Source organism: Schistosoma mansoni, chromosome 4 (genome assembly GCF_000237925.1).
Source record: "Schistosoma mansoni strain Puerto Rico chromosome 4, complete genome".
Lineage (NCBI taxonomy): Eukaryota > Metazoa > Platyhelminthes > Trematoda > Strigeidida > Schistosomatidae > Schistosoma > Schistosoma mansoni.
In genome coordinates this window covers 19028655-19051997 of record NC_031498.1, presented here as the reverse complement: position 1 = coordinate 19051997, position 23343 = coordinate 19028655, and the positions used below count along the sequence as shown (strand labels likewise).

Below are 23343 nucleotides of genomic sequence, written 5' to 3'. Positions count from 1 at the left end.
CGAATTGAAGCATTTCAGTGAAACTTAGTTTTTCTCAAATACGGATTATCATTAGCATTATATCCTATTTCCATCAATCGATTTCAATCATAATAATTAATGTTACAAAATAATTTCACATCAAATATTCACTTATTGACTTAGAACACGCTAATACTAATGCTGTCTGATAATACGAAGCGATCCACATATGCTCCAGATTCTACGTTGTTGACAACTGACTAATTAACTTCATTTTCAAAATACGTCACTTTTACTTATCACATGGAAAGTATGAGTTTAATAGAAAGTTATTGTCAACAACTCAATGATATTATAAACTCGTTGAATTTTTTTATTACTTACACTGGGCAACGTAAACTATTCAGAACTGAGAATTCAATTTTTATTACAAAAAGTTAAACGGAATGTAACACTAAGAAATTTTTCGTAGATTTAACTTTAAAAATAACCGGCAAAGATGGGTGGTGGCTAGCCACGGAATCCAGGTCGCGCATCTCGTCCTATTTGAGACTGATCAGCTAGATGTACCTGCAACCCGAATTTGATGTTCACTGTAAGACTCGAACCCTGTACTACTCACTTCAAACGCCATCTTGTTATCCACTTAGCTACTGAATCCTGATTGATTGTAATGCTTGTGGCTGAAGACAATATCGAGACAATCACTACAGGATGCATATCGACCAATAAGGAACTGATCAATTGCAGTCCCAAACATCAATGGTAAGATTCAAACAAACAATATATAATGATTACTTACTTACTTACGCCTGTTACCCCTCGTCGAGGAGCATAGGCCGCTCACCAGCATTCTCCACCCAACTCTGTCCTGAGCCTTCCTTTCCAGTTCTTTCCAGTTAACATTCATCCTTTTCATATCTGCTTCTATTTCCCGGCGTAGTGTGTTCTTTGGCCTTCCTCTTTTCCGCTTCCCTTCACGATTCCAAGTTAGGGATTGAGTCGTGATGCACATTGGTGATTTCCTTAATGTATGTCCGATCCACTTCCAACGTCTTTTCCTAATTTCCTCTTCAGCTGGAAGCTGGTTTGTCCTCTCCCATGAAACGCTGTTGCTGATAGTATCCGGCCAGTGGATGTTGAGTATTTTGCGTAGACAACTATTTATAAATACTTGTACCCTCCTGATGATGGTCGTAGTAGTTCTCCACGTTTCAGCTCAATACAGTAGGACTGACTGTCTTGACGTTCGTATTAAAGATTCTGACCTTGAAATTGGTTGAGAGTTGTTTTGAGTTCCATATATTCTTCAATTGTAGAAATGCTGCCCTTGCTTTGCCAATCCTCGCCTTTACATCTGCATCCAATCCTCCTTGTTTATCAACGATGCTTCCCAGGTACTTGAATGTTTCCACCTCTTCTAGAGTTTCGCCATCAAGTGTGATTGGGTTGGTGTTCTCCGTGTTGCATTTGAGAATCTTGCTTTTTCCTTTGTGAATGTGGAGGCCTATCGATGCGGAGGCTGCCGCTACATTTGCTGTCTTCATCTGCATTTGTTCGTGTGTATGAGAGAGGAGGGCTAGGTCATCTGCGAGGTCCAAATCATCTAATTGATTCTGAGCTGTCCATTGTATTCCGTATTTCCCTTCAGATGTCGAATTCTTCATAATTCAGTCAATCACCAGAAGGAAGAGAAATGGGGAGAGTAGACAGCCTTGTCTGACTCCGGTCCTTACTGGAAATGCATCTGTCAGCTATCCTCCATGCACCACTTTGCACTGTAGTCCATCGTGTGAGTTTTGGATAATGTTGACAATCTTTTCAGGAACTCTATAGTGTCGAAGAAGTTTCCATAATGTTCTCCTGTCCACGCTGTCAAACGCCTTCTCATAGTCAATGTATTTGACGTATAGTGATGAGTTCCACTCAACTGATTGTTCAACGATTATCCGTAGTGTCGCAATCTGGTCTGCACACGACCTATCCTTACGGAATCCAGCCTGTTGATCCCTAAGTTCGGCGTCTACTGCGTCTTTCATCCGATTCAGCAGCACTCCGTTGAAAACTTTTCCTGGTACTGATAACAAACTGATGCCTCTGTAGTTTTCACATTTGCTCAGATCTCCCTTCTTTAGTATCTTGATGAGATATCCTTCTTTCCAGTCAATTGGCACTTGTTCCTCTTCCCAAATCTTCTTGAATAGAAGGTGAAGCATATTTGCAGTTATTTCAATGTCTGACTTCAGTGCTTCTGCTGGTATATTGTCAGGTCCTGCCGCCTTCCCACTTTTGATTTGTCTGATGGCCATCTTGACTTCTTCGATCGTTGGTGGAGTGACATCTATAGGAAGGTCAATGTGTGCTGCTTCGATGTTCGGTGGATTCAATGGGACTGGTCTATTCAGCAATTCCTCGAAGTATTCTGCCCATCTTTTCCTCTGTTCTTGAATCTCAGTGATTGTCTTTCCTTCTTGTCCTTGACTGGTCTCTCTGGTTTGCTATATCTCCCTGCCAATTTCTTCGTTGTATCATATAGTTGTCTCATATTCCCTTCTCTTGCAGCTTTTTCCGCCGTCCTTGCTAGTTATCCCATGTATTTCTGCTTGTCGGCTTTAATGCTTTTCTTCACTTCCCTGTTTGCTTCTGCGTAGTCTGCTTGTGCTTTGACTTTCTCTGCTCGTGTTCGGCTGTTGTTAATTGCTAGTTTCTTGTTCTTCCCTTCTTGAATTTTGTTCAGGGTTCCCATAGAGATCCATTCCCTGTGATGATGCTTCTTAGGATCAAGAACCTCCTGACACGTTGAAGTTAGTGCTTCTTTTATCCCTTTCCAGTTGTCCTCTAAAGTAGTTTCTTGTTCATTCAGTAGATCCTGTAGAGCCTGGAACCTGTTGTTGAGAGTTATCTTGAATTCATGGAGCTTGTCAATATCTCGAAGGAAGGCTGTATTGAACCTTTGTAGTGCTGTTTGTCCAGTTGTCCAGTGTTTCTTTAGCTTCAGTCTCATCTTGGCCACAACCAGGTGGTGATCTGAAGCTATGTCAGCTCCTCTCCGGGTTCTCACATCTTCCATTGATCTTCGGAATTTTTTGTTGATACAGATGTGATCTATCTGGTTCTCTGTGGTGTGGTCCGGTGAGATCCATGTAACTTTGTGTATGCGCTTGTGTGGGAATATTGTGCCACCTATAACCAATTTGTTGAATGCACATAGGTTTGCAAGTCTCTCCCCATTTTCATTTCTCTCTCCTAATCCATGTCGTCCAATTACATCTTCATATCCTGTGTTGTCCACTCCAACTTTAGCATTTAGATCTCCCATCAGGATGGTGAGGTCCTTTCGTGAGCATTTCTCTATAATTGATTGCAGCCTTTCATAGAACTGATCTTTATCATCGTCGTTGCTATCATTGGTGGGTGCATAACATTGGATAACGTTCATTGTGATCCCTTGCTTCTTTGTTCTGAATGATGCTTTGATTATCCTGGGTCCATGAGATTCCCATCCCACAAGTGCGTTTCGTGCTTCTTTGGACAGCATCAGAGCAACTCCCTGAGTGTGTGGAGCTTTTTCCCCTTCGTGACCGGAGTACAGCAGCATCTCTCCTGTACCTAGCCTTTGTTGTCCAGTTTGTGTCCAATGGGTTTCGCTGATTCCGAGTACTGTCAAGTTGTATCTCCTCATTTCCACTGCTATTTGGCTGGTCTTTCCTGTCTCCCACATTGTCCGGACGTTCCATGTACCTATAAAGAGTGTTGCTCTGGTTGTTAGAAGGTGCATCGGTCTCGTGACTTCCGAAGAATTTCGGCTTTCATCATGAGACGTCATAATTATTCCTTCAACTCCCAGGGCAGAGTTTAAATGGTTTGAATTATTTCTTCTGGTCAGCGGTTTTTTAGCGAGTTAGCTTTTCTACGGGATGGGGTCGCTAACCCCATGCCCAACCCTCCTCCTTTACCCGGGCTTGGGACCGGCAGTAACTCTAGAAGAGCTACAGGCGGAGTTAATATATAATGATTACGGACAATAATCTTTTGGAGGCTAAAAGTAGAAAGTTACCACTTAGCTGAAATATATTTCACATCATATATACCTGATTTTGTTTGTGTGTGTACTTCCACTTCTCCTCTCTCTGCCTTCTCCCTCCTTTATTCTACTTTTATTACATAACTACTAAGAAGAAAAGAATATTAAATTCTTATTTATGGTTTTTAATTGTTTGTGTTGACTACAGTTTCCATTTTCCATTATAGTAGATACATTATTGGTATTGTTTATTGTGGTAACGGTGAATTTCACATGATTGGTTGTTATCTGTGTATAGCTAATTATTTAATAAATTATTCTGTCATGAATAACAAAGAATGATCAGAATAGATAGTTTTGAAAAATAAAAGACAAGTATTCTGTAAAATAAAATGGTGGTTGGAAAATAGATTCTATCACAATTTAGAAACTTTTGAACTACTGGATGTCAGACTAGTAATCTACAATTTAGGCACTCACTGAGAGACTTGAAGGTGTCGTATTCGATATCTGGTAGATTCATGGATGTTCTTTGTAGAGAAGTCATTTATTAGAATGAAACAAGTGTCCAGTACTTCCTACTTTTCAATATTGTTTAAATATCATCAGTCTTTGATTGTAAACTAAAAAGTTAAATATTCTCCAATAAACCTCTTTTCCACTAGTATCCCAACTAGAAAACTAATAAATACCAGGCAACAGTAAATAACATTATAAACATTGTGTTTTAATCTTAGTCAAAGATACATAGACTTTGAATTTCAAATGTTAGTGAACGTAAAACTTTCATATTACCCAGAGTGCATGTCCTCATTTACAGCCAGGATATCAGCATTCACCAAACTAAATTTTCTTAATTCAGTCAACTCGAGCTATGTAGCGTCATTACCACGCAATGTTGTCTGTAATTATTTTAGCAAGGTTGTTTTCTAAGGAATCGAGTTTCTGATCTCATGCCCAATTCTCCTACTTTACTCGGCTTTGAAACCAGTAGTAACCCTAGAAGTGTAACAGGGGCGGATTATGCTTCACTAATATGTTTATCGGATTATATTTTATCAATGAATAATGCTGTACAGTTAGTGTATTCTCCAATAATTTTAAATAATATATAGCTTAAAGTTATTAAATATAACTTGAATAATGAGCCTGTATGAAATAAGTGTTATAGACTTACTGGAAGTAAAAATAAACAGGAACTTTGCGAACTGGTACTCACATAGACTAGTTTATTGTATAGTATGGTATTGTGAATTATCCCCGATTAAATTTTGTTTACGTTTCATTGATTCACTATGTAAGTATTTGATTCTAATAACCAGAATAATGAGTAACACATATTACATTAAGTAGACTAAATCTTCTTAACCTTATTCTTTAACATTTCATTTTTTGTTCAGATCAATTAAATATCGGCCAAAGATCGATATTGTGGTTTTACATAATAATCAAAGTAACTGACATTGAAATTTGTGTATAAAAAAAGGTTGTCATTTATGTGATTTTAATGATTACGATTGTTTACCGAATAGAATTATTTTTCTGCCAACGTTTATATGCTCGGTTAAAATGTTTCTTTCATAATAAAAATATTTATAATGGCGTTAAATCATTAAAACTATCACAGAATAAGACTTTCGACCTTATCTCAGGTCTCTAAACAACCTTTAGTCCATTTAGAGATTATAGATAAACTTCACTTGATGGACAATAACGAAGTTTCATATTTTTATCGTAACATACAGGTAAACTCATGAGGGAACTGATGCTCGCTGACGGATTCGACTCCGTGTCACCTAGTTTCACAGTCAGAGACTTTACCACTAAGCTATCGTGGCTGCCACTGACCTCCACGTAGGACTGAGATGTATTTACATTTCATCGATCACTACTCAGTGATCGATGAAATGTATATCAGGTCTTTCTTGGGGCAGATCGAATCCTATCGACCAAGTTGGAATAAAGCATTCAGTCTAGGTGACTTGACGTTGCATGCACTTTGTCGAGATAAGATGGTGGTTGGAGGTAGTCAACAGAAAACCCTGGACCTAGGTTTCGTGCTACTTGGCACTTGTCAGCAAGGTGTACCTGTATTCTCGAAGGAATTAATGCTCCCTGACGAATTCGATGCCAAGTAGCACGAAACCTAGGTCCAAGGTTTCCTACTGACTACCTCCAAACACCATCTTATCTCGACATAGTGCACGCAACGTTGAGTCACCTAGACTGATAGCCACATTGCAACTTGGTCGATAAGATTCTATCTGCTTTAAGAAGGACCTGACATACATGATATTGATCTCCACCCAGTGATCAATCAATTACAAATACAGTCAAACACTGGTTAAGTGATGGTTTTAATTAAAATACTACTTGACCAATGAAATATCGTAAATCGGAGAGTACCGGGTAAATGTTTTGTTACTGTTTAGAACCACTTAGAAGTGGGCAGTTACAAAATCATATAGAATGTGACGCAGGATATTTAAGTTCTCACTGAGAATGATACCTCTCAACCACCTATTATCCATGACATTTATTATTATTAGTCAATATATTTATACAACAACCATTTAGCTTAACTTAGATCTTATTTCATTCAAAAGTATATTAATGAAAGAGTTCATTCATTTCAGGAAAGTATCATGTGAATTAAAAAAACATTTTAGTTCATCTATAATGATCAATTATCTAATAATCATTATTATATTCAATATACTTTAATTCAATCCATATATACATTACAGTATTATACTTTAAACCTTTTTCTAATATAAATCTTATTCTAATCAAATCAATCTGAACGTGTTTCATTTTCAAATATGATAAAATGCCAAAAAAAGAAAGAAACCATAGTGACAAATGTTTCCATGTTAAATAATAATTTCATATTCCAAAAAACAAAAAAAAATAAATTAATCATTTATAATCGGTAACTAATTGGGACTACTACTGAAAAAAAAACAAAAAAAATATTCTTTTATCCGTTTAAATAAGTTTCAAATAATTAAAAAAAAATTATAATTAATTTTGTAAATAGTTCGTTTAATTCAAAGAATTTTAACCCATGATTAAAACTATATTATAAGATAATGTGATCTATTCTAAGGTATAAATAATCAGATTTATTTGATAACATAACTAATAAAACAATTTGACAAATATTTATTTTTAATAGTTGAGATCATGAATCAATTGAAGCTAGATTACCATAGAAAACTAGGAAGCACTGGACGGCCGTTTCTTCTTATTGTGAGAGTCCTCAGCAGTGCGCATCCACGATCCTGACTCGAGAGATTCGAACTCAGGACATATCAGTTTCGCACGTGAGCAATTAACATCTAGATCACTGAGCCGACATTCAACGGTGTTAATGTCTAACTTCAACCAATCCACGAAACTGAGTGACACATCCACCAATGTCTTTAGTGAGTTACCGTCTCACAACAGATCTGGTTGAACTCCACTGGTCACTGCTTCTCACTAGAACTCCAGGAAATACCTCTTGGAGCAAGTCACTAGTGAGCATATGTTGATTAATACCAGAAGTGGTTTTGTGGATATTATAATAATTTTAATAGTTGAGATCATGAATCAATGAATTGAATTTTGCGATGCGGTATCTTTGATGCGCACTGTTGAGGAGTCCCACAATAGGACAAAACGGTCATCCAGTGCTTCCAGGTTTTTCATAGACGTTTTAGAAATAAATTACATTTTTGTGACTGAACATTATTTAAATCTTGTGAAGTTTTGTGAACTGTATAGACGCCTTTAAGTTATAGGAAACAAAAAAGAAATCAGCATTTTATAACCATTAAAAAATTAAAATTTAAAATACTTATCGAATATCACATTACTCAAACCTGTTCAAATTTTACTGATTTTCTAAAATAAAAGATTATTTAAAGACTAGATGGAATTTAACTAGCAGCGGAATCCATAAGGTGCTTTCATCTTATTCAGAACTCATCATAGATAATCTAAATCATTTTAAATTGAATTAAATCTAATATCCACACCAAACTAACGTGTGTAAAATAAGACAAAACGTATGTTCTGAATTCTACAACTAGTCAGTTTTCACTCATTCGCATGTAAACTTATATCATAACAGCTATATAGAGGCAATCTGAACTAGGTGCGCATATGTTAAATAAAACTGATCAAGTTTCAAGAGAAATATCAATTTTATAATGATCCAAACAATTGAAAATAAAATTAATGTTTAAAAAATATTAATTTTTATTAGATTACATGTGGGGTTATCAGCAACGAATCAGATTTTTCCGTTATTTAGATTGATAAGATTATCATAATCCTGGATAAACATCGAATATACTAACTGAAGCTGACGAAGTTATTCTTGAAGAAATCTATGGCGCAAAATGAAATCACAGAATGCTACCTATCACATTTTTAATGTGTTTGAAATATATATTTCAGTATGGAAATTATTTATTGCTTTACAAGATACTATAACTTGTGGCTTTGGGTCCTAGTATTATAACGTATTGATACCATCAATTAAAGAACAGTGAATTATCGACCAGACAAATGACGCGTAAACCCGTACGAGCAGTCTAGAGTCTTTATTGGTCCTTCTTCCTACCAGCACTGCTACGTTACTCCAAAACACCAACACCACCTTCCACTATACCAATCATTCAGCTCAAACATACCTAGCTTATATACAAGCAAAACGGATCACATCACAACATAAAATAGGAAATTACATTTGTACAAGATCTATTCAACAGTGACTGTGAATGTGAGAGACTATAATTAATAAACTGGGCGTAACTCAATAACGGTAAATCGTATAATAATAGTCTTATGGTTGAAAATAAAGCTTATAATAAGAAAAACATGAATATACGTAATCTAGTTCCTGAATAGTTATACAATAAGAATATATGTATCGTATTGGTTCATAAATAGTTCTCAAAAGTTACCAATCATAATTCTTGTCGGCATATAACACTTGACTTCATTAAAAGAAATGAAATTATGGTTTTCCGATTGTTTTTTTCTTCTTAGAAAGACATCAAATTCTGAATGAACCTTAAATTGTAATGTAAACACTAGTGTTTAATTTATATGATAAGCTATATAGATGATATTTTGTTAGTTTGATCTATAGTTAGTTACAATTTATAGGACCTATTCATTATGTTATTATTACACAATGGAAATTCCAAGGTTCAAAATGGAAGTTATACAAAACACTTGTACCTACTAATATAGATTTTATTTGAAAGATAAATCAATATAAGAGTTAGTTCTTTTTGCCTTTATTATAAATAAACTCAAAATCGAATTATATAATCACTACCGTATTAAACAATAATTGATCTTGTTTAATTTTGGGAATCCCGTTCAGTTGGTTATCAGATGGCTATTTATTTTTATTATTATAATGATCTTGCAAGAAACTTGTTCTCATATGTTCAGAAACTTATGAAAAATGGTTTGTCAAATTAACTTTAACCAAATAAAAGAATGAAGCAAATACTGATCATTTTTTTAGAATGTGGTTTTGGAAATTTTTAAATTTCTTTGAAATCATGAACCGGGATCGTGTATGAGTACTGCTGAGAAGTTTCGTACTGGGATGGATCAGCCGTCCAGTCCTAGATTTTCAGTGGTTCATGGATTCAATTAAACACCAATCGCTTGAACAGATTAGTTTCTGCAAACAAAGCAGTCTACATAAGAAAGCATAAAAAAGAACGACCATAAACTTTGAAAACTCATGCTATGTAAAATCATCGTATACATTTAAATTTCATAACTTTGACTTAATTTTGTAAATGATGCTGAATAGATATGTGCTTGAATGTTCTGTGTCTACTATAAGCTACAAAACGAATGACCTGTGTCACCACTCGCTAAGCCATACTATTAGATGCTCCTCAAGGTCACTTGTTATGGTTAGTCCATCGTTGCATTTCACAGTATGGTTTAATAACGAATAATTAAGGTTATTCATATCATTTATTCCGTAACATACAGTAAATATTATACGATCAACCTCATATTCCTCTTTTGACATCTCATATAACTAATTTGTCAGTAATGAATCTTCACTTTTGTCTATCTGTGTTGTGTTTTATTTATTTATTTATTTGAACACATAAATATTGGTACAAAGAGGCACCAGATATATATGCGCCACACAAATCTCATTTGATTTGTGTGAGGGCTGTGATACTGCTCAGGTGCCCAAACTGAAACAGGTGGTTTTCTTAGGGGGCCACACCCGGAGCCTTTGACCAAGAGGTCTGATCCACAAGGCAGTGAAGTAAGGTAAGGAGATGGAGTCCTATGGTAGCCGGTGACCAACGATTGACTCATACGCCTTTTGTTCCATCAGAATCCTAGAGCCCATGTGCACCATTGATTTGGAATCAGGGTTTTCCAACTCCCTTAGGTGGACTTTCCGTGTCCACCAACCTGGTTAAAGCACCGGACATTCGCTTTTCGTCCTCTCAATTTCGTAAATAATAAGTATTGACTGGAAATTACTGCCTCAAATAATAAAACAATTAACAAGATAATCATTTGAAAGAAGAACAAATAAACTTTTAGATACTTTCAAATAAACACCAGTTAGTAATGACAATTAGATAATAATTGTTTTTAGAAAAAAATATGACTTTTATATTATGGATCTTTCGGTTCATATGACAAAACATTATGCACTCTATATAAATAAATCACTTATTCCTTAATATAAATTAAATTTACTTAATATAGTAGTATGATCAGATCAGTTGATTATGAACTTAGTACTGATAGAAATAAGGAAACATCAAATTTAATTTCTTTTCTTTATGAAAAGTTAAACAAATCAGATGATGAACATATTGAGATTTGATATAATTTTGCTAATATTAACCCAAAATAACCTGGTATTTGAATTTCTTTGTAAAAAAATGAATAAAAAAATATATTTGCGAGTCTCTATAACACATATAAGAACGAGATGGTGGAGAAGATTTGTAGCTCAGATGGGTGATTTTGATGTTGGTTTGTTCTCTGAGCTGGATGGTTTAGTCGTGGAGCTTTCGTCGTCCTTCTGAACGACATCATCAGCACAAACTTCCGGTAGAAGTGAAGTGTTTGAATTTCTCCACATGTGATTCACAGCTTGTCCTCTGCACCTCGATGTTGATTGGTTCTTATTGACCTTAAATCTGTCATTGTTTATTTCTTTGTTTTGGTTGTATCTCCTATTGGTTTGATTTTTGTTCTTATGTTCCTGCATAATTTTCTTGATATAAGAACTTTCGTCTAAATTAGAGCGAATAGTTTCACAGTATTTGAGTGCCGAGTTGATGTAAGAACTAAGGAATTAATTCCTTGAAAAAGTTTGGACAAGATTGCTAGGCGAAACGTTGGATTTACTTCAAATTCATTCGCTGAGATTTTACAAATATATATTATTCCTATTTAATGTCTCTATAACAGAGTTGTTATATCCTAGTGAAGTTTAAATTCCGGTTAACTTCTGAGAACTGTTAATGGACTAATATTATATGTATATTCTTATGTATATTCATGTTTTTCTTATTATAAGCTTTATTTTCAACCATAAGACTATTATTATACGATTTACCGTTATTAAGTTACGCCCAGTTTATTAATTATAGTCTCTCACATTCACAGTCACTGTTGAATAGATCTTGTACAAATGTAATTTCCTATTTTATGTTGTGATGTGATCCGTTTTGCTTGTATATAAGCTAGGTATGTTTGAGCTGAATGATTGGTATAGTGGAAGGTGGTGTTGGTATTCTGGAGTCAAGTGGCAGCGCTGGTAGAAAGAAGGACTAATATGGACGCTAGGCTGCTCATACCATTCGGACGTCATTAGTTTGGCACAGTGCTAAGATTATATAATTCGTATACCGATTGGTGAATAAGTCACGTGATAATTAGCCTGGCTCACAACAGCAGTAAATTTACAATGTAGACTCTCACAACTGTTGTCAGAAAGTATGACAGGAAATAGTTTAATACAATGTCATTATGAATATTTCAAGACTGAACAATATGTGATTCTTCTGTTAGATAAAACTCATTATGTTACTCTGATTAATTTACAATTTAAGCGATGACATTGACTCGATTTTTCTTTTTTTTGCTGAAAGATACAAACAATGACCTTCGGGGTTCCTCCTATTGTTAAAGAAATGGATTCATTTGATAAATGTACCAAATTATACCACTTAAGATATTGAAAATATACTATAATCCACACCAAGCCAAATGTTACATTTCAAATTGAATGAGTTAGTTTTAAGAGGACTGTAAAAGTTCATATTAACCAAGTACAATATGACAGAGATAAAGATATTCTGATGGTAAAGATTAATTTTAATTCATTACAATATTGATGTTACTAATTGAATAATGGATAATTTCATACTTAATTCTATATATTTGATCAATTCCTGTACTTAGTTGCAATAGTAGTAACTGTAATCACTATGCTGTTTAATAGCATTTCATTAAATTAATTTAAATAAAAATTCCACAAATTCAAACTGAGAGTAAACGAGATTTTAATAGGTTTATTAATGCTAACGGTTTTTCATCGTGCTTAGGAAAATTCTTTCAGTAAGCTCTGAAAAGCTAAAAAAGATACTTTCAAACAAATCACTACCTGTGAAGGAATAAGGTGATATTTTTCATAAATCTGTTTTAATGATCACAACTTAGCTAGGATTTACAAGTAGCTTAGTATATTCAATAATCATATTTTAAAAAAATCAAAGTTCAGGTTGATAATTGTATTTTGAGGTAAGATTACAATATTTTGCACTATTTTTCTCATATTTTTAGGATTAAAAGTTGCACAAATGTAAAGTTCAAAAATCACACAAACTGTTTTTAATTATTTGAACACATAAACATTGGTATAAGGAGCGTAAAATAGATACTTACTTATTTACTTACGCCTGTTACCCATCGTGGAGGAGCATAGGCCGCCCACCAGCATTATCCATCCAACCCTGTCATGGGCAATCCTTTCCAGTTATTTCTACTTGTTATTCATTCTTTTCACATCTGCTTTTATTTCCTGGCGTAGTGTGTTCTTTGGTCTTCCTCCTTTCCGCTTCCCTTCAGGATTCCAAGTTAGGGATTGCCTTGTAATGCAGTTTGATGATTTTCCTAATGCATGTCCAATCCACTTCAAACATGTTTTCCTAATTTCCTTTTCAGGTGGAAGTTGGTTTGTCCTCTCCTATAAAAGGCTGTTGCTGATGACGTACGGCTAGTGAATGTTGAGTATTTTGCATAGATAACTGTTTATAAATACTTGTACCTTCTTGACGATGGATGTAGTAGTTCCCCACGTTTCAGCTCCGTACAGTAGGACTGACTGTCTTGACGTTCGTATTGAAGATTCTCACTTTGAAGTTAGTTGATAGTTGTTTTGGGTTTTATATGTTCTTTGATTGTAGGAATGCTGTCCTTGCTTTGTCAATCCTTGCCTTTACATCTTCATCAGATCCTCCTTATTCATAAATGGTGCTGTTCAGGAACGTAAACCTTTCTACCTCTTCCAGAGTTTCTCCATCAAGTGTGATTGCGATGGTTTTTCCGTGTGGTATTTTACGATCTTGCTTCTTCCCTTATGTACGCTGAGGCATGCTGATACAAAGACTGCTGCTACACTGGCTTTCTTTACTTGTATTTGTTTATGTATATGTGATGGAAGAGCTAGGTTGTCTGCGAATCTCAAATCATCTAATTGCATCCAATCAATCCATTGTATTGCGTGCTTCTTCCAAGATGTCAACGTCTTCATAATTCAGTTGACCATCATAAGAAAGAGAAAGGGTGATAATAAGTAGTCTTGTCTGTCTTCAGTCCTCACTTGGAATGCGCCTGTCAGCTGTCCTCCATTCACAACTTTGCAGTATAATCCGTCGTACGAATTCAGGATATCGATTGCTTAGAGTGCTGTTATTTCTAGAACTGATTAAAGTTGTAAATGTAAACTATTGGATAGCAATACAATAGTCTAAGGGTAATGCATTCAATACGGGACTTGAAGATCTTAGATTTGACTCTTAGTAAATGCACAATGTTGAATAATGTTATGATAGGATGTAATAGCTTTTCAATGATGCATCTTTCAATATATCTTTGTGTCATAAAATAGCGTTAGAAATTAGACTATATAAAAGTCAATAGTAAACTTTTTAAAAAAAAAACTGCTGAAGGTCTGACAATACATTCTACAATCAAGATAGTGAATTCGAAAGTCCATCATCATAACAACACATTAATCTTTCTACCTAATTTTCAAATTTGTTTACATTGAATCTTTCATTACAAAACAAATAACTGATCTATAGACTTGGTAAGCAAAGATGGATAGTGACTAGCAGTGGAATCCAGGACGCGCGTTTCGTCCTATTTGGGACTCTTCAGCTAGATGTACCTGTATCTCAGAGTTGATCTTCACTCTGGGACTCGAACCCAGTACCTTTCGCTTCAAACGCTATCGCGTTATCCACTCGGCCTTTGAGTCCTGATAGCCACTTGCTTGTGCAATGGAGTGAAGTTGAAATTTACTTAGTATTGTTTGTTTGGATCTTCCCATTAGAGGCTGACCAGTTGCAGTCCTAAAAATATCAATGGGAAGATCCAAACAAACAATACTAAGTAAATTTGATCTATAGACTGTCTGATAAACTTTGCAATCTGTCATATCAGTACACAAATCATTACTGATCACTTTGATGAAACTGGACTTTAACAAAAAGATTGAAACAATCCATTTGAAAAAAATTTTTTTTATTTTTACAAATCAAACAATTACACAAAATACGAAAGATCATAATACAAATAATAAATAAAAGATATTAAAAAAGGTAGAAACACGATTAAAATTATATATATATATATACGGAGATATTTGTGTCCTGTTCGATGTACAGAACTGATTGTCAGTAAGCAAATAAACAATTTATGTGCAAACTATAAAACAAAAACTACAGTTTTTTTTTCAGTTTTCTTTGATTAATTCATAATAGCTAGGAAGAAATGGTTCAATATTTAACGTTTACAAGATTTCCAATGTGGATCCTTTATCTTAATGTATACAATGATTAGAACGTTGAAATACATGATTCAAGTTCTCATCATTGTTAATAATATCACTAGTGTTATTATTATTATTTATACTAACATCATCATTACTTTTTAATGAAGTTTGGTTTATATGATGATAATTATTATTGTAACAGTTTGTTCCTTGAATTGAATCTAATTTCGTTATTTGATTGGATTCATCGGAGAGTTCACTATCACTACGACAATCCTTAACAAGCTGTGTATATAAAATGAACAAATAGAACAAATTATAAATATGATTCATTTTTTTAAAGCAACAATACACTTTTCAATTTATTTATTAATTAAATTTAACATTATCAGATAGGCTGGATGCCCATCTAACAATCAATTGTCGGATTTACTGAGCCATATTCAGATATGTATTGTTTCATATCTGTTAGACATGACTTATTAAGGTAGAAGACATATTATATAGAGTATGAGTATTGAATCACTGTTGATCGGTTAAGATATTCTGGCTACTGTCTACCTTGACGCGTAATTGTGAATGGCATGTGTAGATTAGAAAAATACTTAAGGCGAATATACTAGGATTCAAAATTAATTCAATCAGTTCCTGATTGAGGCCCATACAATAACTTTATTCTATCGTTGGACACATTGAGTCATACGGGTCGAACGGATAGTTGCATTTGCTGTAAATTTTACTGCAAATTTTGAGTTTTATACCGCTTCCAGATTTTCACTGATTGATTTTATTTGTTCTCGTGAACTATATGTGGTGTTGATATGAACTAATGATTCCTTTGTGCTTGATTTACTCCTGATGTCGAACTCCAAATACCATACGTTTGTTCGTGCTCCCCTAGTTCTTCTTGGTCTAAATTGCGTTACTTATGAGATTTCTAGTTCGTATAATAATTCAAATACTTCTAATCAATAAATAATAGCCCCAATTTATTAAAAGTAGATAGATTATTGCGTGTAATGGAATCCAGTATGAGTGTTTTATCCTAAATCAAGACTTACCAGTTTGTTGTATTTGCTTACTAATGTTACCTCAAACTCCCAATGTGTTATAAACTGAGATACTGGATTCAGACAGCTACTAACTTCTTTAATGGATATGATGTTTATATCAATATAATAACGGTTTGAGTTATCCTATTGTTGTTGAGAAACAATACTAAATTGATAACTGAAACACTATCTAATAATTATATAAATAAATAATGGTATTATATAGTTGAATTATTAAAGAAAAACAACACTAAACTTACATGTCCATTTGATTTGACTTGTATGGCAATTTTTACAATTAAACAAAACCAATAAATATGTAAAATTTGTAAAACTAATAAAAATCCAACCATAATAAGATAAGCTGGATATGGACCATTTGCAAACATAACAAATTTAAAAGTTGCCCAGATTACCCTGAAAAAATTAGACATGTTAAGGAACAATGAATGAACGTGTACGTGAATTGAATGAGATCATTAATCATAATGTTATGTATATAGTTATGCACAACTTAGAACCTGCCAAATATATGCATTAGTTCGAGTTTTCACATATTGACTCAGGAAGATGAAATTATCAAGACAAATACCATAAGAGAAGTAATATCATCCATAATAACAGAAGAGAATAAACATAGACAAGATAAGATAATTTCGAAGCTTAAAGCCAATGAGAATATGAAGAGTGAATACATCTGAGCTATTGTAATTGATTTTGAGTTATGTTATCCAAAGTCTTCAACCACGGATTACGATAATCGTGGGAATTTTTCAAACTGGTAATTTGTAACTATTAACATGACGGAGGTCAAGTAATTAAATCACTTAGGTTTCAACAGATAAATCACGATTTTGAACAACTCCCGTCTATTTCAATTTCGGCACGTGGATAGAATAACAAGCCCTCGCGCAAACAGACTATCTCAATGCTCAGTAAGCAAGTTACTTCTCTCCATATATATGGAAAGAGGAGAGAGACACATAATTGATGGGTTCATATGCTTTGTATTACACTATCAGGAACATTTTCATCAGTAAATATTGATGTAAAGCAGTCATTAATATTAAAGAATTATAGAAAACTCTCATACGGATGAATACTTATATGCTAAACAATGTGAAAATTCTAGAAGAAAAACAAGTTTCTAACAAAAGAAAATTGATTTCGATCGTTACTTAGTAACAACTGTAGAAGTAAATAATACAATCATTTAGTTTTCCATGAATTAATATTTACCTTAGTAAACTTATCTAATACAAGAAGTCTTATAGGCGGATCAAAAATGGGGTCCAAAATACAATAAGCTGTAAGCTTTTAGTAAAAATACGTGGATCGATAATATGATGGATAGTTACTCACGACAGTTATTGATGTGTGCTAGTGAAAGTAAATGTGATTGGTCGTAGAGACAATGTATTGACTAAATATGGTTTAATGCACTCGATTTTGATGTATATTGCATGTATGAAGACTAGTGATACTACTCAACCTGATTCGAATCTAATACTTAATGGTTAAAAGTTCAATCACTTAAGATTCGTTGCAGACTAAATTTCAAATTACTCAACTTAAGTAGCTTGTAAATGTCTTCATTCTTCTTAAAATAAACATGACTTAGTGTGGAGCACAAGAAGGTGTAATCAATTCATGATGTAAATGATACAAATTATATAGAATCTTTTCACCCTACATTATGCCTTTCATATTATTTTTCAAGATGACAAAAGTCACTATCTTGATATAGAAATTGATGTTTCGAAATAATTTGATCATAATTATTGACAATTTACAAAATCATTTAATCACTTAGTAAAGTAAATTTCTAAATTTTCAGTTTCGTTGAATTAGCTATCATTCGTGGTGGTAGTTGACCACTGATAGTCTTTTTCTTCTAGCCATTGTGGATAAACGTTTGTTTAACTAAAATCATATATGTTATCAAAACTTTGTCTAACCGCTAGATCAATGAAAACGCACTAATAATGTTGTAGCCAGAGTTTCTTGTTAGTGTAGGAGTCTTTGTGATAATATATGATCATAAAGTAAGTTTTTCAATGATCAGCGAATTCATGTATATCATTGGTGTAATAATGACACCAGAAACAAAACTAATGTAACCTAGAAAACCACAGTAGTGGTTGAGTAATCTGTTTTTAGGTATGTGTGACACAAAGAACAATTATGAGGTTAAAGATGCAAAACTCAATTGTTAAAATGTGAATTGGTGGAAAACCATAGATTATCATTGCCTTAATGATAATACCCATGTTTTAGGCGTTTATGATGTACGGGATCTTTGATATTATTCAGCTTTAAGACTCAGTTTTCATCGTACACTGACCTGAGCTGGAATTCCATTAAAAAGCGAAATAAAACTCTTTTTTGAGTTTAGAATAACAAAATATTATGTATACACGACTTCGTCGAGGACCAAATTCTTAAATTAAGTTCAATTATTCAGGCATTAGTATAGGTTTATACATATTGTGCTCAATTCAAAAACTGAAGAACACTGGATCTTGGGTGCGTGCTGATGAAGATTTTCAAACAAGGACGAATTAAGTACACGATGATCAGTTGCTTTCAATGACTTTTCAGTCGATGTCATTCCATGATAAAAAAACAGAATTCGGATTGAGAATTTATGCTTATATCAATGAAAACATGGATGGTAATAATATTTTAATAAATTACATTATATTGATGGAATACTAAGGATTATCCATAAGAATTGTAAAACTTTTATTTATACTGAGAAAAAATTGGAATACTTACCAAAATGGAAAGTAAGTTAATCGTGTAACGATCCAAACGAGTACAAAAATAGAAAATAACACCTCAGTAGCCAATTGTTTATTGACATATTTGCATATCTTAGCTGCCTATAATAATAATAATATTAATAATAATAATGGTTATGATGATATGTATTATAATCAATACCAAATAATTTCATTACTGATCGATTCGATAAGTTATCTGGAAGAGGATATAAACTCAGTCGACTTTTTCATATTCGGTTTAAAGCTAAATCTCAGTTGTCTACATAACTGTGTAAGATAACCATACAGCATAAAAATCATAGAGATTTGAGTACTTACTTACTTACGCCTGTTACCCCTCGTCGAGGAGCATAGGCCGCTAACCAGCATTCTCCATCCAACTCTGTCCTGAGCCTTCCTTTCCAGTTCTTTCCAGTTAACATTCATCCTTTTCATATCTGCTTCTATTTCCCGACGTAATGTGTTCTTTGGTCTTCCTCTTTTCCGCTTCCCTTCAGGATTCCAAGTTAAGGACTGCCTTGTAATTCACATTGGTGATTTCCTTAATGTATGTCCTATCCACTTCCAACGTCTTTTCCTAATTTCCTCTTCAGTTGGAAGCTGGTTTGTCCTCTCCCATGAAACGCTGTTGCTGATAGTATCCGACCAATGGATGTTGAGTATTTTGCGTAGACAACTATTTATAAATACTTGTACCCTCCTGATGATGGTCGTAGTAGTTCTCCACGTTTCAGCTCAATACAGTAGGACTGTCTTGAAGTTCATATTGACGATTCTGACTTTGAAATTAGTTGGCAGTTGTTTTGAGTTCCATATGTTCTTCAATTGTAGAAATGCTGCCCTTGCTTTGCCAATCCTCGCCTTTACATCTGCATCCAATCCTCCTTGTTTATCAACGATGCTCCCCAGGTACTTGAATGTTTCCACCTCTTCTAGAGTTTCGCCATCAAGTGTGATTGGGTTGGTGTTCTCCGTGTTGCATTTGAGAATCTTGCTTTTTCCTTTGTGAATGTGGAGGCCTATCGATGCGGAGGCTGCCGCTACATTTGCTGTCTTCATCTGCATTTGTTCGTGTGTATGAGAGAGGAGGGCTAGGTCATCTGCGAGGTCCAAATCATCTAATTGATTCTGAGAAGTCCATTGTATTCCGTATTTCCCTTCAGATGTCGAATTCTTCATAATCCAGTCAATCACCAGAAGGAAGAGGAATGGGGAGAGTAGACAGCCTTGTCTGACTCCGGTCCTTACTGGAAATGCATCTGTCAGCTGTCCTTCATGCACCACTTTGCACTGTAGTCCAGATTTGAGTACTGGTACCTTGTAATTTGCCCTTTTGTTTGACTGAAGAACAACTGAACGATAATTGATATCTTAGGAAGTTGTATGCTTGTTAATAACACTAAATCTCTTGATAAAGCTTCGAAATTCCATTGAAAATTTTTAGAAAATGTGTTGTGTTCGATCACTCACTAATTATCCTAATGCATGATTTTATTTATAGTGGACTTAGCATATAGAAATGTCGTTGGTGGTTACAACGAAATATCTAACACAATTGTTTAATTGGTCACCGTTCTGGATTTATGGTGGAACTGGACTTGTACTACCCATATATACACACTTATTTGGTTATTTTAAACATTTTATTAATCACTTATATCATAAGATATGGAAATCTTTACAGATTCGGTTTGTGGTGTATTTTATTCTGTCAATTTGACGCCCTACTGAACAAAACCCCATAATCAGTGAAATTTATAGAAATAATTACAAGTAATATGTGACATATATTATTAATATGATATGGAACGTGACCACTCAGTAGAGATTTGCGAAGGTTGTAGTCATTCGATAATACTTGTCTTACAAATCGTCTTAAGTCTAGTGAAATGAGAGAAAAGAAATATTGATATTAACTACAGATCGATAGGTTAGTGTAACAAACCGGTTGATAACGTTGTGAACCGAATATAAAGTTTGCATATACCTCAGCTATTTAGCTTGGTATCCCATGCCTAATTGCGGAAAACGAACAACGCGAGAAGAAATTGAAGTGAGGTAGTCTTAAATTAGTCATAGTACTGCTTTTACACTTACCAAGTCTCAAATATTGTAGAATCCTATACTTTCTAGTCAACTGACAGAAAAATATTGACTAGACTTTTCAGTGAAAAATTCAAGTACTAATAGCAACTAACGTGGATGAGATCATTTTCAGGATGTCCAGTGTTCACCAAATGTGTTGTACATAACCGTTTCGGTTGTTTCCCCACCCTCTTTTTGGGTGAGTGCTGCAGATTAAAGTGCAGTTTCCATTAAATATTTCATTTTCAGCTCTAAGTTTTAATATTTTTGTGTGTATTATCTGACATTTCGAGCTGTTTTACATAAATACGTTCGTATTAAGTAGTCTTAGATAACTCTAAACTATTGAGATGAAATCTCCGATTGAAATGACACACTGATATCCAGTATTTATGCATCAAATGAATATAAAATTGATTGAAAGTATGATTTACAACAAAATGAACATTGAAAATAGCCTGGGCAGCTAATGTCCAGCTTATGATGAACTTTGTAAAGAATGCCATTGGTTTAATGTTTATATTGTTTTGAATTGATCATAAAAGGTTTATTATGCCAACCTGAAGTCAGAATGACGAGGTGATAGAGCGAAATTACACGAAATGCTTGTTTCTTCTGATATAAATTCTATTCAAAACACCATTTAGGAAGAATTCTTTTCTCTCACTTTTGTTCAAAGTCAACTAACCATGAAAATACAGGAATCTCCACAAAACCCCTTCTGATCTATAACCAAATTATGTTAATACTGATCCTTTAAATAATAACTAATATTTTATCATAAAAGTCGCTGTTTATTTCGAAGACAGTTTATTTAAAAATAATAAAAGATCAATCTCAAACCTTAGAACAATTAGACGCTACACGAAAACATTGAACTCTCGTAGTATGATCAATCTTCACAGGAAGCATTTAACACTTAACTTGCATTGTAATATTGTAATGACGCTAAATTATTTAACCTTTTGTATATGTTTCATAGAACAACCATAATTATACAATGCTCTCGATTCATAATGGTTCTTAAAATAGAGTAAAAGTCAGTTAAAGTCTATATAGAACCTGGAACAAATGTGCAATAGTTGTCAGACTTCATTTTAAGAGACTCGGAGAGATATATCTATAATAAAGCTAGTGAGATTGAACAATGAAAGTCAGCTACAACGTAGGACCAGGCACATATATGCATCGGTTCAAGTTGCCATACCTCATTACCACAACCAGATGAACACTAAGTTCATAGAAGTAGTTAATTTAGTGGTAGTAATATATAAAAGAAAGATTGTATATAAGGATATAACACAGGAAGAAAGACAGATATGAAGCAATTTTAATCTCACAGTTTAAGGAAAGACAAAGAGTGTAGTATGATAGTTGAGTGTAGATTTAAAGAGAAATTACAGGGTCAATGCAACTGTGTCAATGCGATCCATTTTAGATTGTTTGAAACAGAATAAAACGTTTTGTGATGCATAAACTACATATATTTACTGGTAATTTATAAGAATATAGTTATCAAAATAGATGTAAAAAACAATCACATGATTTTTTTTTACTCACTTCCATCCAACAATCTGCAATATCATGAAGTATGAGAACAACAGCACCAACTCGATGATAATTTGTTATATATGAGAATGTTAACAATGAAACTGTTGAAATATGATGCCCAATAAGAACTTTGAAATCCTTTTTAGAGAAATAAGTAAAAATTCACTAAGCAATCATAAATAATGAAACTAAGGAGTTGTAAAATCACTATGAGTTATCGTACATAAGATTTCATAAAAAGGTGATTCAGTCTCCACTTTTCGTATAGTCGAAATGTGAATAAAATTGAACTGATACGTATTTATTTGACATTTTATATATTTTGTGTTTGTACAATGAAAAATTAGCAAAATTTTAAAACTCAAAAATGAAACGAAGATAAACTGAGATGCTGATACCTTTTTTAAATCTGATGTTTAATTATAGATAATAATCAAATTGAAAACCTTATGATTTGATTTGTACAACTATCTACGCAGTTTATCCGATAATTTACTTAAGTCTTATCATTTACAACTAACTTAGAGAGTGGATATCAGAGAGATATTTCGTTAAATTAAACAGCCATTTAATTTGTTAACATTAGTTTAAACGTTATACGAATATTCGTCAAGATTAGAACGAATGGTTTGACAATATTTGGGCGTCGAGTATAGAGAAGTCATTATATGTGAAAAAAATATATTTGAAATGGTCTCAGCGATTGAAATTTAAATAATTCCAAAGTTTCGTTCAGCTAACTTATCTGGACTTCTTCAGAGAAATAATCAAAATTATCAAAGAAATATATAGTTGAAGTATATATAGTTGACCATATAT

General features: G+C 33.7%; 1 protein-coding gene across 1 annotated transcript in view; it reads right to left on the bottom strand.

Moving 5' to 3' along the window:
- Positions 1-16320: 16320 nt before the first annotated feature.
- The window catches only part of Smp_042440 ((dihydro)ceramide Synthase (LAG1)), a gene marked incomplete at its 3' end in the record, with an annotated part of 15112 nt that continues 8089 nt past the window's right edge, over positions 16321-23343 (bottom strand). Inside the window, exons 7-9 of the mRNA XM_018797081.1 lie at positions 22534-22662; positions 18881-18987; positions 16321-16519 (exon numbers count right to left, since the gene is read on the bottom strand). Of these exons, the coding sequence (XP_018652158.1) occupies positions 16321-16519; positions 18881-18987; positions 22534-22662 (435 nt within the window). The remainder of the gene's footprint in view (positions 16520-18880; positions 18988-22533; positions 22663-23343) is intronic.